Source organism: Clinocottus analis, unplaced genomic scaffold, assembly GCF_023055335.1.
Source record: "Clinocottus analis isolate CAN_PGR_092001 unplaced genomic scaffold, fCliAna1.0.p SCAF_13, whole genome shotgun sequence".
Lineage (NCBI taxonomy): Eukaryota > Metazoa > Chordata > Actinopteri > Perciformes > Cottidae > Clinocottus > Clinocottus analis.
Window position 1 is genome coordinate 12047501 of NW_027175854.1, and position 17500 is coordinate 12065000.

Sequence of the window (17500 nt, forward strand, 5' to 3'; positions counted from 1 at the left end):
TTACTTTTTCTATATATTTACTGCTGGGGCTCAGCTGTGACATAACTATTATACTCTGTTGTAGTGCTTTTTCAATAGAACCAGGACATCAGCATAAAACAGACTCTTTACCTCTCTATTGAGGAGGGAGAGGCCAGGAACTGAACTGCAAGTTAATTTTTATTCACATTACATTTAACTGAAGTTTTTATCCAAGGTGAGTTATTATAAATGCATTCAACCATGACAGTACCAACTTAAAACAACAAGATTTAAGAAAGTACAATTTCTTCAAGAGAGCCAAACTACAAAGTACTATAAATAAGTGTTATTTAAAGTGCTTTTTAAAAATTTACATTCAAGGTATAGTCGGAAAAGATGTGTTTTAGTTTGCAGCGGAAAATGTAACGTCTCTTTTCTGGGTGAAGAATTCAGTTTGTCTCCAATTTTAGCAGCATTGTATTTCGAAATACATTGATTCAACTATATCAGACATGTTCACCATACGTAAACATATCAAATATTAGAAGTCTGTAATAGAGTCTATCACACTAAATAGAGTCGAGGGCTTTCTTGTCATCAATGAAACAAGGAAATCTAGTATTCTTTCATTCAGAATATGACAAAATGTTTTACTCAGGCGACTGCTGACACAGAAAACACGGTAGTTACTGGGGTTTGATTGGTCCCCACTCGACTTCAGGAAAACAAGCTTTTACTGAGCTGGACAGATTGAGAAATCAAAATGAATGTTTTGTCTTTGTACAGATTTCCTAAATGTGCTCTTCAGATCTTACCAATTTGAATGTGTAATTCTTGTTTTGTGTTTAAGTTTTTCCACATATCCCTAATTCCATTGAGTTTAATGTTATTCTTGTCAGCATTTGTATCTTTATAGGTATCGTATCATCAACAACTGCACTGAGCATTTGTTGTGCTATTGCTGCGTAGGTTTGCTGCTGGTGATGTGGTGATGATGCGTCCATGTAACACACCAGAGGATGTACAGCAGTTCTGTCAACTACTGAGATTAGACCCAGAGGCCAGGTTCACTCTCTGGGCCACAGACAAGACTGCAGGTGTGTGTGTGTGTGTGTGTGTGTGTGTGTGTGTGTGTGTGTGTGTGTGTGTGTGTGTGTGTGTGTGTGTGTGTGTGTGTGTGTGTGTGTGTGTGTGTGTGTGTGTGTGTGTGTGTGTGTGTGTGTGTGTGTCCTACTTACACACTTTTGGTTTATAGCAAAGAAATAAAGACCCATAGGGTGCCTTTTTCATAATTCCACTTTTCATGACATTGGAACCACTCTCTGCCTTCTCACCTGTATGTTGCTTGTGAACCACTGCCTGCTAAAGTGGATGAGTGTGAGAGACTAAAACATTACAAGTCTTCATAAAACCAAACTAATAAACTAAAAGAGGCTGAAAAGTGACTGTAGAGTTGCCTGATTATTTTTGATGGGTTTTCTGTTTTGACCCCTTTTGCATTACGTACTGTCATTTAATTCACTATTACTGTACCATTAAGATACTGGTTTGTGCAGCTTTAAAGCAGAATTACTACTTCAAAAAGACATAATGACCCAGCTCTAACAGACGTGTGACGATGAAATGACCATGAACCCCTGTCTTCTAAGTTCAAACCAGGCTTCCTCAGCCATGTACTGTCCGCCACCTGGTGGAGAGCTACCTGGACATCGGTGCCGTGCCTCGCCGCTCCTTCTTTGAGCTGCTGTCTACCTTTGCCACGAACGAGATGGAGCAGCAGAAGCTGGTCGAGTTTAGCTCAGCGTCAGGCCAGGACGAGCTGCACAGCTACTGCAACCGCCCCAGACGCACTGCATTGGAGGTGGGCAGTGAACAAGGAGTTCAGTCTTGTCAAGAAAGAAAAATCTAACTGTGTTGCTTTTTGTTTTAGATTTTTACTTATGTTAAAGCCTCTGTGTGTAGGATTTAATGTGATTACAGAATATTTGATATTACGTTTATAGTATATATTTCCATTTGTAGAAAAATTAGACAATCTTGCTTAAAAAAGATAGTCAAAATCTTTCTTTTCGCACATTCATCAGATCATTGCAGTCTGTCTCAGTGTCTTTTATGTTCGAATCATGCACATAAAGGCTTTTAAATTGTAAACCTGTGTTCTTGCTCCTGCAGGTCTTGGCAGATTTTCCCCATACTACAGCAGAAATCAAAGTAGACTATCTCCTAGATCTATTTCCTGAGATCCAACCTCGTTCATTTTCCATCACCTCCTCTCTCCAGGTAGCTCGTCTTTCGTGACAACTATTTAACTGCCATGAAAAGATAAGCTTTCTTTCACTTGCCAATCAAGCAAAGCTGTTCATTGAGTGGTAAAGACACAAAAAGCCCTCTTTCCACACAGGTTCACCCACACAGGCTTCAGATCCTTGTAGCTGTGGTTCGTTACAAAACCAAGATGTATAAACCAAGAAGAGGCCTTTGTTCCACCTGGTTAGCCTCCATGGACCCTGCACAAGGTCTCATATTTAACAAGTGTTCAGATTACATCCACAGATATTACTTCATTCTGTTTGGCTGAATGTTGTGTGTTAATTTTAGAAATACATCAATACATTCAGTATATCCGGAAAGTTTTCACAGCGCTTCCTTTTTTCCACATTTTGTTATGTTACAGCCTTATTCCAAAATGGATTAAATTATGTTTTCCCCTCAACATTCTACACACAACACCCCATAATGACAAAGGGAAAAAAGCTTTGGGGAAATTTTTGCAAATCTATTAAAAATAAAGAATGAAAATATAACATGTACATAAGTATTCACAGCCTTCGCTCAATACTTTGTTGAAGCACCTTTGGCAGCGAAACAGCCTCTAGTCCTCCTGAATATGAATGCGACAAAGTTGGCACACAGGCATTTTTAGATCTCTCCAGAGATATTCAATCAGGTTCAAGTCAGGGCTTTGTCTGGGTCACTCAAGGACATTCACAGAGTTGTCTCCTTTGTTGTCTTGGCTGTTTCGGGTTGTTGTCCTGCTGGAAGATGAACCGTCGCCCCAGTCTGAGGTCCAGAGTGCTCTGGAGCAGGTTTTATGGAGAATGTCTCTGTACATTGCTGCATTCATCTTTCCCTGAATCCTGACTAGTCTCCCAGTTCCTCCTGCTGAAAAACGTCCCCACAGCATGATGCTGCCAATACCATGCTTCTCTATAGAGGATGGTATTGGCCAGTGCCTGGTTTCCTCCAGACATGGCGCTTGGCATTCTGGCCAAACAGTTTAATCTTTGTTTCATCAGACCAGAGAATTTTGTTTCTCATGGTCTAAGTTCAGGCGGGCTGTCATGTACTTTTTTTTTATCAAGGAGTGGCTTCCGTTTCACCACTCTACAATACAGGCCTGATCTGTGGAATGCTGTAGAGATGGTTGTCCTTCTGGAAAGTTCTCCTCTCTTCATAGAACAATGCTGGAGCTCTGTCAGAGTGACCATCTGGTTCCTGGTCACCTCCCTGACTAAGGCCTTTCTCCCGATTGCTTAGTTTGGCTGGGCGGTCAACTCTCGGAAGAGTCCTTGTGGTTCCAAACTTTTTCCATTTCCGGATGATGGAGGCCGCTGTGTTCATTGGGACCTTAAATGCTGCAGACATTTTTCTGTACCCGTTTTTCTGTACCCGTAAACTGCCGTCGATAGGAATCCAACAGATTCAGATGTGTTGAACTCCGACTGAATGTGAGAACAATCCGTCCCCAGCAGCAGCCTTTTGGTCTGTGCATCTGCAGGCTGCAGCACGTGAATGGCCGCACACGCGAACGGGTGCGCACATGAATGGCCGTGCACGTGCGTGAACGGCAGCACGCGTGTAAACGCCAAGCACATTAACGGCCGTGTACCCGCATGAACGGCCGCGCTAACGTGTTATGCTGGTCGTGTGCACGTTCGCGTGTGTGTGCACGCGTGTGTGCAGGTCACTTTGGTCACAGACGTCAGGATTAAAAGCTCCACTGACGTTCACGTTCTGAGGATTAACAGATGGTTTTAAAGATACTCTGCAAGCCAAGAATATTACTTTTCTCATCAGCTGCGCCTGTGGATCAATGGTTTGCAACTCCGTCTTAGAAGCAGAGGAGCTGTGGTTCAAATCCCACCTTTTGCTAACTTTTATCTAAAAAAAAGAAATAAAAAAAACTTTTTGTTTTCTTCTGTCAGACTGGACACCCTGGCAGGCCGGGTCGTATGTTTGACACTCCTGATTTAGATGACGCAGTTTTCCTTTCAACTTTTCCAATTATACATTTAAACGACAAGGATTTTCAACAGTTCAATTAAATGATTTTGAACTATAACATTTTTCAGCAGGTATTTTGCCTTTTCTATATTTTCAGTAACTATTTGCTATTTATTTATATATTCATCCATTCCGCTATATTAATATATTCAGCTATTTTCACATATATTGGGCTATTTTTTCATTTTCAAATATATTTAGCTACTTTAAGCTATATTTAGTTGGAATGCTGCAAGCATTCCAACTAACGCGCTCGACACAGACTAAAGGTTGAACCCTGTCCATCTTTCTGTCTCCTCTCCTCCTGTCCACCACTGTCACAGAGACTATGTATACTGTTTGTATATTATATATACAAGCATGCAAGCATTCCAACTATTGTTCTTCAAATCTTTATTAGTTGGAATGCTGCAAGCATTCCAACTATTGTTCTTCAAATCTTTATTAAACTTATTATTTTTATTATTATTCTATTTCTTCCATCCGTATTTTGGACCTCTTCAACTCTTTCATATTTTCAGCTACAGAAAAAAGTTCAATTATAAAAATATTCAGTTACCTAAGGACACGATGGCTTAGACCTTTCATATTTCAGACTTTTCAAATCTTTGAATTATTAAGCTTTTTATGATTTTTTTTATAATGGGACCCAATGGGGAAATCTTCAAATCATCTTCAACTTGAAACGTTTACAGTTTCTTCATACGTTGAGCTTGAGACAATATATAAAATTTCACATGTTGACAAAACCTTTAGCTATTAATCTACGCTTTTACATTTTTCATATTTTCTCAATTTTCAAAATGATTCAGCTTTTTATTAAAAAAAAAAGAATGGTTTCCAATGAAGAACATCTTCAAATCCGCTTTCAACTCTTCAACTTCAAAAGGGAAAGGCTCTGTCATGCCTTCAACTAGAGACACCATTCCACCTTTAAAATGTTGACAAAACGTTTAGCTGTTATTGTATTACTCATCTTTTTGATATGTCCTATAGTGTTTTAACTGTAGGCGTTTTCGTTTTATGTTTTTTCCGCACCTTTTCTGCCTTTCTCATTATTGTGTGTTGGGCAGCTCACAGCGGTGACGTCATACTCCAGAGCGAGGGCACTTGGCGATACACATATTTTAAACTTGCTCTCTACTCCAAACCGTATACTCTTTGGACATAATTTATAGCTCAAAACGTTGGAAATCTTGTCTTCTGCCGTAAACTGCGGTCGATAGGAATCCAACAGATAAGACGTGTTGAGGTCCGACTGAATGGGAGAGCCGGTCCGTCCCCAGCAGCAGCCCTTTGGTCTGTGCATCTACAGGCAGCAGGCACGTAAGCGGCCGCACACGCGAACGGGTCGCGCACATGAATGGCCGTGCTCGCGCGTGAACGTGTTATTATGGTCGCGTGCACGTTCGTGTGTGTGCGCGCGTGTGTGCAGGTCACTTTGGTTATAGACGTCAGGATGAACAGCGTCACAGACGTTCACGTTCTGAGGTTTGACGGATGGTTTTGTAGACACTCAGTAATATCAGGTCTCTCACCAACTGCACCTGTAGATCAGTGGTTAGCAACTCTGCCTTAGGAGCAAAGGGTCAGTGGTTCAAACCCCACCTATGGCAGATTTTAATTTTTCCCAAAAACTTTTTTTTTTTCTTCTGTTGGACTGGACACTGTGGCGGGCCGGGTCGTATGTTTGACACCCCTGATTTAGATGATGCAGTTTTCCTTTCAACTTTTCCAATTATACATTTAAACGACAAGAATTTTCAACAGTTCAATTAAATGACTTTGAACTGTAAAATGTTAGCAGGTATTTTGCCTTTTCTATATTTTCAATAATGATTTGCTATTTATTTATATATTCATCTATTCCGCTATTTTCAGCTATATTAATATATTCAGCTATTTTTACATATATTCAGCTATTCTTTCATTTTCAAATGTATTTAGCTATATTTAGCTAATTTAAGCTATATTCCACTATGTTCAGCTATATTCAGCTATTTCTTTCAAATATTTCAGCTATAAGCTTCAGCTTTTTGCATTCCAACGCATTTTCAGCAGGAAATGCTCTTTCTAGTTAAACTGTTTCTTCTATTTCTTCCATCCGTATTTTGGACCGTAACTAGTCCTTCATATTTCCAGTTACAGAAAAAAGTTCAATTATTCAAATATTCAGCTACTTAAGGAGACGATGGCTATGACTTTTCATATTTCTGACTTTTCAAATTTCCAAATTATTAAGCTTTTTATGATTTTTTTTTTATAATAGGACCCAATGGGGAAATCTTCAAATCATCTCCAACTTCAAGCGTTTACAGTTTCTTCATACGTTGAGCTTGAGACAATATTTAAAATTTCACATGTTGACAAAACCTTTAGCTATTAATCTACGCTTTTACATTTTTCATATTTTCTCAATTTTCAAAATTATTCAGCTTTTTATAAAAAAAAAAGAATGGTTTCCAATGAAGAACATCTTCAAATCCGCTTTCAACTCTTCAACTTCAAAAGGGAAAGGCTCTGTCATACCTTCAACTAGAGACACCATTCCACCTTTAAAATGTTGACAAAACGTTTAGCTGTTATTGTATAACTCATCTTTTTGATATCTCCTATAGTGTTTTAACTGTAGGCGTTTTCGTTTTATGTTTTTTCCGCACCTTTTCTGCCTTTCTCATTATTGTGTGTTGGGCAGCTCACAGCGGTGACGTCATACTCCAGAGCGAGGGCACTTGGCGATACACATATTTTAAACTTGCTCTCTACTCCAAACCGTATACTCTTTGGGCATAATTTATAGCTCAAAACGTTGGAAATCTTGTCTTCTGCCGTAAACTGCGGTCGATAGGAATCCAATAGATAAGACGTGTTGAAGTCCGACTGAATGGCAGAGCAGGTCCGTCCCCAGCAGCAGCCCTTTGGTCTGTGCATCTACAGGCAGCAGGCACGTAAGCGGCCGCACACGCGAACGGGTGGCGCACATGAACGGCCGTGCTCGCGCGTGAACGGCAGCACACGTAAACGCCCACGAACGTGAAACGGCCGCGCGTGTAAACGCTCGCCAACGGGTGCGCCCGCGCCTCAACGGCCGCGCGCGTGCGTTAACGTGTTATTATGGTCGCGTGCACGTTCGTGTGTGTGTGTGTGTGTGTGTGTGCGCGCGTGTGTGTGCAGGTCACTGTGGTTATAGACGTCAGGATTAACAGCGTCACTGACGTTCACGTTCTGAGGTTTAACAGATGGTCTTGTAGACACTCAATAATATCAGGTGTCTCACCAATTGCACCTGTAGATCAGTGGTTAGCAACTCCGTCTTAGGAGCAAAGGGCCAGTGGTTCAAACCCCACCTATGGCAGATTTTGATTTTTCAAAAAACTTTTTTTTTTCTTCTGTTGGACTGGACACTGTGGCGGGCCGGGTCGTATGTTTGACACCCCTGATTTAGATGATGCAGTTTTCCTTTCAACTTTTCCAATGATACATTTAAACGACAAGGATTTTCAACAGTTCAATTAAATGACTTTGAACTGTAAAATTTTAGCAGGTATTTTGCCTTTTCTATATTTTCAATAATGATTTGCTATTTATTTATATATTCATCTATTCCACTATTTTCAGCTATATTAATATATTCAGCTATTTTTACATATATTCAGCTATTCTTTCATTTTCAAATATATTTAGCTATATTTAGCTAATTTAAGCTATATTCCACTATGTTCAGCTATATTCAGCTATTTCTTTCAAATATTTCAGCTATAAGCTTCAGCTTTTTGCATTCCAACGCATTTTCAGCAGGAAATGCTCTTTCTAGTTAGTTGGAATGCTGCAAGCATTCCAACTATTGTTCTTCAAATCTTTATTAAACTTATTATTTTTATTATTATTCTATTTCTTCCATCCGTATTTTGGACCTCTTCAACTCTTTCATATTTTCAGCTACAGAAAAAAGTTCAATTATAAAACTATTCAGTTACCTAAGGACACGATGGCTAAGACTTTTCATATTTCAGACTTTTCAAATCTTTGAATTATTAAGCTTTTTATGATTTTTTTTATAATGGGACCCAATGGGGAAATTTTCAAATCATCTTCAACTTCAAACGTTTACAGTTTCTTCATACGTTGAGCTTGAGACAATATTTAAAATTTCACATGTTGACAAAACCTTCAGCTATTAATCTACGCTTTTACATTTTTCATATTTTCTCAATTTTCAAAATTATTCAGCTTTTTATCAAAATAAAAACTAGAAAGAGCATTTCCTGCAGAAAATGTGTTGGAATGCAAAAAGCTGAAGCTTATAGCTGAACTATTTGAAAGAAATAGCTGAACATAGTGGAATATGGCTTAAATTAGCTAAATATAGCTAAATATATTTGAAAATGAAAGAATATCTGAATACATGTAAAAATAGCTGAATAAATTAATATAGCTGAAAATAGTGGAATAGATGAATATATAAATAAATAGCAAATCATTATTGAAAATATAGAAAAGGCAAAATACCTGCTGAAAAATGTTACAGTTCAAAGTCATTTAATTGAACTGTTGAAAATCCTTGTCGTTTAAATGTATAATTGAAAAAGTTGAAAGGAAAACTGCATCATCTAAATCAGGGGTGTCAAACACACGGTCCGGCCCGGCACTGTGTCCAGTCCAACAGAAGAAAAACATTTCTTTCTCCCATAGGTGGGGTTTGAACCACTGACCCTTTGCTTCTAAGGCAGACCACTGATCCACAGGCGCAGCTGGCAGTTTCACATTGGTGTGCTGCCCTTCACGCGCGTGCATGGCTGTTCATGTGCGCACCCGTTCACGCGCGTGCATGTGCGCACCCGTTTGCGTGTGCGGCCGTTTACGTGCCTGCTGCCTGCAGATGCACAGACCAAAGGGCTGCTGCTGGGGACGGACCTGCTCTCCCATTCAGTCGGACTTCAACACGTCTTATCTGTTGGATTCCTATCGACCGCAGTTTACGGCAGAAGACAAGATTTCCAACGTTTTGAGCTATAAATTATGCCCAAAGAGTATACGGTTTGGAGTAGAGAGCAAGTTTAAAATATGTGTATCGCCAAGTGCCCTCGCTCTGGAGTATGACATCACCTCTGTGAGCTGCCCAACACACAATAATGAGAAAGGCAGAAAAGGTGCGGAAAAAACATAAAACGAAAACGCAGACAGTTAAAACACTATAGGAAAAAAAAAAAGATGAGTAATACAATAACAGCTAAACGTTTTGTCAACATTTTAAAGGTGGAATGGTGTCTCGAGCTGAAGGCATGACAGAGCCTTTACCTTTTGAAGTTGAAGAGTTGAAAGCAGATTTGAAGATGTTCTTCATTGGAAACCATTCTTTTTTTTTTATAAAAAGCTGAATAATTTTGAAAATTGCGAAAATATGAAAAATGTAAAAGCGTAGATTAATAGCTAAAGGTTTTGTCAACATGTGAAATTTTAAATATTGTCTCAAGCTCAACGTATGAAGAAACTGTAAGCGTTTGAAGTTGAAGATGATTTGAAGATTTCCCCATTGGGTCCCATTATAAAAAAAAAATCATACAAAGCTTAATAATTTGGAAATTTGAAAAGTCAGAAATATGAAAAGTCATAGCCATCGTCTCCTTAGGTAGCTGAATATTTGAATAATTGAACTTTTTTCTGTAACTGGAAATATGAAGGACTAGTTACGGTCTAAAATACGGATGGAAGAAATAGAAGAAACGGTTTAATAAAGATTTGAAGAACAATAGTTGGAATGCTTGCAGCATTCCAACTAATGAATGGTTTCCAATGAAGAACATCTTCAAATCCGCTTTCAACTCTTCAGCTTCAAAAGGTAACTTTTATTCAAGTGTTTTGGAGGAGAGACGGGCGTAATAAACAAAATCTATATATTGCGACGTCTTACGGCAGTAGTAGCCACACTTTCAAAATTTCTTGCGAAATTTTCTAGTTTTTAATAGATTTGCCTTGAGTGACCCAGACAAAGCCCTGACTTGAACCCACTTGAATATCTCTGGAGAGACCTAATAATGGCTGTGTGCTAACTTTGGAGCATCATACTCAGGAAGACTATAGGCTGTATTGCTGCCAAAGTTGCTTCAACAAAGTATTGAGCAAAGGCTGTGAATACTTATATACATGTTATATTTTCATTCGTTATTTTTAATGGATTTGCAAAAATTTCCCCAAAGCATTTTTTACTTTGTCATTATGGTGTGTTGTTTGTCGAATGTTGAGGAAACAAATGTAATCCATTTTGGAATAAGGCTGTAACAAAACAAAATGTGGGGAAAGTGAAGCACTGTAAATACTTTCTGGATGCACTGTACATTGTCAGCTTGTCATTAATTAGTATTATACAGTTGTATCTGCTTTGTAAAATAGATATGTCAACACATTTGGCTAACTATGGAATTTTTGTAACTTCACGTGACTGTCACAAATAGTTCCCTGATAAAACCACCATACATTTCTAGGGATTGTACAAAGAAAAAACTGATTTATTTACGAGACACATCCACTCATTTGTAGTTCTAAGGTCCTTAGGTATGCATCCTAGGTCAACACACTCAAACATTACCAACACTATTCCAAAGATATCCTTGTTTTAATTAAATTCATTTGTAAACAAAGACCGTATTTCAGGCCATAGAAGCATATATGCAGGGGCTTGAACAGTGAAACAAACATTCTACAAAATCATGATGTATGTGTTGTATATAAGTGGTGGTCAGAAAAACATGTGGCCCCACACCGAACAAAGAATCTGTGTCAAAGGACAAATAAATAGCAGATGTGACAATCACTTCCACATTGTTGCAGGGGAGGTGTATGTGCCTCAGTGGGTGAAGAAGGGAACTCTGAAGTTCCCCAAAGAGAAAGACACCCCTGTGATAATGGTTGGACCTGGAACAGGAGTGGCACCTTTCAGATCGGCTTTACAAGAAAGGATAGCTGGGGGAAAATATGGTGAGACCTTTACCTTTCTAAATTTAGGACATTTCTCCACTTAATTTCATGTCCTCCTTGTCTTCTTGCGGTTTAGCCAACATTCTGTTCATCGGCTGTCGCAATGAGTCCAAAGACTTCTACTTCAGGTCAGAGTGGGAGGGCATGACGAAGACTGGACATCTGACTCTCATCACTGCCTTCTCAAGAGACCAGGTCAGACAACCACACGATACATATGTGAACGAACACAGGAAAGGTCTGAACATTAACAGCGAACATGGACTGTTGTCTCTACAGTGTCGTTATTTTTTGGGGTTGTTTATCCGACCACTCCATTTTCTTAAACACGCTATCTCGGGAAGGCTTGGGAGGATTTTTTTCAAACTTGACCTCGCAAAATAGGTTTTTGGCCATAACACACGATTTAAAACAAATGTCTTAATGAATAAAATGAAGCGATGACATTTGACAGAATAACTGCAGCAAGCCTGGCGGACACAGACAACTGAAAGGCGGTAATTAGTTGGAATGCTGCAAGCATTCCAACTAATTACCGCAAGCATTCCAACTATTGTTCTTCAAATCTTTATTAAACCGTTTCTTCTATTTCTTCCATCTGTATTTTGGACCGTAACTAGTCCTTCATATTTCCAGTTACAGAAAAAGTTCAATTATTCAAATACTTAAGGAGACGATGGCTATAACTTTTCATATTTCTGACTTTTCAAATTTCCAAATTATTAAGCTTTTTATGATTTTTTTTATAATGGGACCCAATGGGGAAATCTTCAAATCATCTTTATCTTCAAACGTTTACAGTTTCTTCATACGTTGAGCTTGAGACAATATTTAAAATTTCAAATGTTGACAAAACCTTCAGCTATTAATCTACGCTTTTACATTTTTCATATTTTCTCAAATTTTAAAATTATTCAGCTTTTTATCAAAATAAAAATGAATGGTTTCCAATGAAGAACATCTTCAAATCCGCTTTTAACTCTTCAACTTCAAAAGGTAAAGGCTCTGTCATGCCTTCAGCTAGAGACACCATTCCACCTTTAAAATGTTGACAAAACGTTTATCTTTTACTGTATTACTCAGCTTTTTGATATATTGTATAGTGTTTTAACTGTATGCGTTTTCGTTTTATGTTTTTTCCGCACATTTTCTGCCTTTCTCATTATTGTGTGTTGGGCAGCTCACAGCGAGTGATGTAATACTCAGAGCGAGAGCACCTGGCGATACAGATATTTTAAACTTGCTCTCTACTCCAAACCGTATACTCTTTGGACATAATTTATAGCTCAAAACGTGGGAAATCTTGTCTTCTGCCGTAAACTGCCGTCGATAGGAATCCAACAGATAAGACGTATTGAAGTCCGACTGAATGGGAGAGCAGGTCCGTCCCTAGCAGCAGCCCTTTGGTCTGTGCATCTGCAGGCTGCAGGCACGTAAACGGCCGCACACGCGAACGTGTGCGCACGTGCACGCGCGTGAACGGTCGCGCACATGAACGGTCGCGCACATGAACGGCTGTGCACGCGCGTGAACGGCAGCACACGTGAACGCCCACTAACGTGAAACGGCCGCGCGTGTAAACGCTCACGAACGGATGCGCCCGCGCCTTAACGGAATGGGTCAGTGGTTCAAACCCCACATATGGCAGACTTTAATTTTTTAGAAAAAACTTCTTTTTTTTTCTTCTGTTGGACTGGACACCCTGGCAGCCGGGTCGTATGTTTGACACCTCTGATTTACATGATGCAGTTTTCCTTTCAACTTTTCCAATTATACATTTAAATGACAAGGATTTTCAACAGTTCAATTAAATGATTTTGAACTGTAACATTTTTCAGCAGGTATTTTGCCTTTTCTATTTTTTCAGTAATGATTTGCTATTTATTTATATATTCATCTATTCCGCTATTTTCAGCTATATTAATACATTCGGCTATTTTCACATATATTCAGCTATTCTTTCATTTTCACATATATTCAGCTATTCTTTCATTTTATAATATATTTAGCTAATGTAAGCTATATTCCACTATGTTCAGCTATATTCAGCTATTTATTTCAAATATTTCAGCTATAAGCTTCATCTTTTTGCATTCCAACGCATTTTCTGCAGGAAATGCTCTTTCTAGTTCTAGTATATACTACCCCTGAGGGGTGTCAAAGCCAGACATTAAATTCTACATGGTGGCTTTAAAGACCCAACCTGTTCCATTATGAGGGTCCTAGGACAGAGAATATCATATGTGTACACATTGTAAAGCCCTCTGAGGCAAATTGGTGATTTTGTGCTATACACAATAAGAGTCTGGATTATTGTAGCTCAACTGCTGTAACCCGACAAATTAACAAAAAATAACTGATTTAGGCAATATGGATTATCGGCAATTGATATTACTGGCAAAAAAAATCCTCATCAGGGAATCTATAAAAGTTATATTTGCTCACTGTTTTTTCCTTCAGGCCCTCTTTAGGCCTGTTCAGCTGCTTCTGTCCACTTAACCCTGAGTGGTTGGGAGGCTTTGGTCATGTCTGTGGGGAGATACTACAGCAGAGAAGTTGGGGATGAAGCGACCATAGTACGAGGTCAGACCTAAAAATGTTTTTACCTCAGCCTTTGTGGGGGATGGGGGAGGGGGCGTGGCCAGCCCTGGATTGCCTGGACCTTGCTTTCTTACAGCCTCATGTTGCCCCTTCCAATAGTGTAGCCCTGATACTCTGCCTCTTCCAGACCAAGCTTGCATTTTTGGGGTTTGCCCTTCAAGCCGGCTTTGCGGAGAGCTTCTAGGACTGCTGTCAGTCTTTCCAGGTGGCTGTCCCTGGAGTCACTGTGAATTACCACATCATCAATATAGGCAGCGGCATGCTCGCGATGCGGCTTCAGAACCCGGTCCATCAGTCTCTGGAATGTGACTGGGGCTCCATGCAGACCGAAGGGCAGCACTGTGTAGTGATACAGCCCTGACGGAGTGGCGAAGGCTGTCTTTTCCTCTGCGGTTTTTGCCAAGGGGACCTGCCAATACCCCTTTGTCAGGTCCAGGATGCTGATGAAACAGGCTTCCCCGAGGCAGTCGATCAGCTCATCTATCCTGTGCAAGGGATACGCATCAAACTTTGAAATTTCATTTATTTTCCTGAAGTCATTACAGAACCGCTTGGTGTTGTCTGGCTTAGGGATAAGGACCACTGGGCTGCACCACTCACTATAGGACTCCTATCACCCCTAAAGCCAACATTTTCTGGACCTCTTGCTCAATGGCGTCCGTTCTGGCTTTGGGTATCCTGTAGGGGCGCATTTTTACCTTCTTGCCTGGTTCCGTGTTAATATGATGTTCCATCAAAGAGGTGCGCCCAGGTTGTGCAGAGAAAACGTCCAAATTCTGCTGAACCAGTTCTCTGGTTTGTTGTAACTGTGCTTTGGATAAGCCAGGGCCATATGTAACGTCACTTTCTGGAGGAGAAGGGGACACAGAGGCAACACAACACAGGAGCACATCTCGGCTGTACCACTTTTTCAGCAGGTTAACATGGTAGATTTGGAAGGTTTTGCGTCGCCCAGGCCGACATACGTTGTAGTTGACTGGGCCTACCTTCTCTGCCAATTCTTAGGGTCCTTGCCATGATGCCAAGAACTTGTGGTTGGTGGTGGGCATTAGACCCAGAACTTTGTCCCCTGATTGGAACTCCCAAGGTTAGGCCCCTCGGTTGTTGACTTGCTGTTGCGCTTCTTTGGCTTGAGCCACGTGTTCCCTCACATTAGCCACACGTCTCATGTGAGCCTGCATCTTCTCCACATGTTCCACAAGACTCCGATGAGGACTTGGTTGCTCCTTCCAGGCTTCTTTTGCTGTGTCGATATAGCAGCTCAAAGGGGGAGAAGCCAGTGGACGCTTGAGGCACCTCCCTGATTAAGAACAAAACATAGGGCAGAAGCTGGTCCCAGTTGCGACCATCTTTATCAACTACCTTCTTCAACATTGACTTCAGTGTTCATGGTCCTCAGGGGGATGGCCTCAAGGTACCTGGTTGCATAATCTAGTACCACCAGTATATACTGATGTTCCCTAGCCAACTTGTCCAGGGGCCCACCAAGTCCATAGCGATGTGGGAGAATGGCACATCAATTTTAAGGAGTGGTATGAGCAGACTTTTAAAGTGTGACATAGGGCTCATGCTTTGACACGCAATGCAGGACCGACAATAGTCCTCTACTGCTCTCACGACTCTGGGCCAGTGGAACCGGCTGGCAATCCGCTGTTTGGTCTTCTCTACTCCAAGGTGGGCCCCCAGGACATGGCTGTGGGCAAGGTGCAACACTGTGGAAACATAGGGTTTTGGGACCACCAGCAAATCTCTGGCCTTCTGTCTCTTTAGTATTGGAAAACAGGGAAAGGTTAGCTTACCCAGCCCTGGAGCTAGTTGCCCTTCGATTTATGCGACATTGCTGCGTGCAAGCAGCAGATTCGGGTCCTCCATCTGGGCGGTTCCAAACTGGCCCTTTAACCTTGGCGGCAAGTCATCCTCTGTGCCTGGTTCCGACAGGAAGGCGAACCCCAAGTTGTCCAGGAGCGCCTCTGCATCGGAACTTTGGTTAGCCCTTGTGGCCCAGCTCGCCGCATTTAAAGCAACTCCGTCGGTCCCTTGTGGAGGGTGGTCGCCTTCGCCTTGGACCCTCCAGTTCACGCGTCTTCCTAGCCCTTGGTACCTCCTCCCTGAATTTCCAGCTCACCTCAGGCTCTGCTTGCGTCGGTCTGAGTAACTTGGCTGTAACTCTCTGGCTCTCCACCAGGCTAACCAAGTCCTCTAGGTTGGCTGGGTTCTGCTGACTGGTCATTTTCTTGGCCTCATATGGTAGAGATCGGATGAATTTGTCAGTCATGATCCTCTCCAAGATACTTAACCCGTCTGGGTCAGAGGTCAGCCAAGCTTTGGTTACCCAGCGAAGGTCATACATTTGAGCCTTGGCTGGCAATTCTGGTTTAAACCACCAGTCATGGAAAGTCTGGGCTCTTGCCGCTAAACTGTAGCCATACCTTGCCAGGATTTCTTTCTTCACGACCGCATACACCTTGGACTGGTCTGGCGGGAGGTCAAGGTAGGCCTGCTGGGCCGGTCCTAGTAGCAAGGGCCCGACCAGATTTGCCCAGGAGCCTTCGGGCCAGCCCCCCCTCTTGGCGGTGCGCTCGAAGGCTGTCAAATAGGCCTCTACATCGTCGCACTCTGTCATTTTAGGAATAAAACCACTAGGGTTTGGCTGCCCGGCCTCCTTTTGTGCAGGAAGGGTGGCCGCCAAACACTTCTGGACCTCTGCATGGAGAAGGACGTTGTGCTCTCGTTGCTCTTCATTTTCAATCATTTTCTGGTGCAGAGTCTGCTGTTCCGCCGAAATGCGCACCCATTCTCGCACTAGGTCCTCCATTGTTGGACTGCTATGCCACCGCTGGGGTCCTTGCCCGCATTCTCCACCAGTGTAACAGGATGGGAGGAAGGGCCCAGACGTTAGGGCCGCACAACAGTCACAGGCAGAGTCTTTTCTACAGGTTTTAAATGATTTTAATGAAACAAACAAAGAACTCAAAAAGTAATACTGTCTAGAACTATCCCAACCGACTATCACAACCAGGCCGCTACCCGGCTTACCGGTTTCACCTCCGTTGGCGAGAAGAGAAGCTTCTCTTCTCCTTTCCCCTCCTTGCCTTTTTATAAGCCTCACTGATGAGGAGATCAGGATCAGATGAGTCTTGTCCCACACCTGATCCTGATGCTCCTCTAATGCGTAGGTGGTGCCTTCTGGCTGGAATGTAGACGCCTGCGACAACGCTTCCCCTCAGGCCGTTACAGACTCCAAAGCATGATAGGATCCTGAGTTGTATGACCCGTGGAACCTCGAGCAGATACTGTCATTGACACAGAAACAACTATCAGAATCTTATTTTTATAAAATATTTATTTGCAAAAAACAAGAAATAGTGAACTGGGAATACTATATCTGGAATTATTTGGAAAGAAGGTGTGTGCAGACTCTCCTCCTTTTGTGAACAGTGGAATAGTGTTTCAAGGAAACATTCTTCCACAGTAGTTTTTTCTTGATGTATATATATTTCTCTTAAGACTTGTGTGTGTTTTTTGTGACTAATAAGGTAACATGTTTTCGCGTTTCAGGACGAAAAAGTGTATGTGCAGGATCGTGTGAAGGAGAACGCTAAGCTCTTGTGGGACTTGATTGCCAACAGAAGTGCCTGCTTTTACATTGCTGGGTGAGTCAGAAGAGTGCCGCGTAGTC

General features: G+C 41.4%; 1 protein-coding gene across 2 annotated transcripts in view; it reads left to right on the forward strand.

Moving 5' to 3' along the window:
- The window catches only part of ndor1 (NADPH dependent diflavin oxidoreductase 1), a 29479-nt gene that overhangs the window by 6223 nt on the left and 5756 nt on the right, over positions 1–17500 (forward strand). For both annotated transcript variants that reach the window (XM_068574182.1, XM_068574183.1), the window contains exons 8-14: positions 931–1058; positions 1611–1822; positions 2134–2241; positions 2363–2477; positions 11074–11220; positions 11297–11415; positions 17380–17474. In XM_068574182.1, coding sequence (XP_068430283.1) covers positions 931–1058; positions 1611–1822; positions 2134–2241; positions 2363–2477; positions 11074–11220; positions 11297–11415; positions 17380–17474 — 924 coding nt within the window. The remainder of the gene's footprint in view (positions 1–930; positions 1059–1610; positions 1823–2133; positions 2242–2362; positions 2478–11073; positions 11221–11296; positions 11416–17379; positions 17475–17500) is intronic.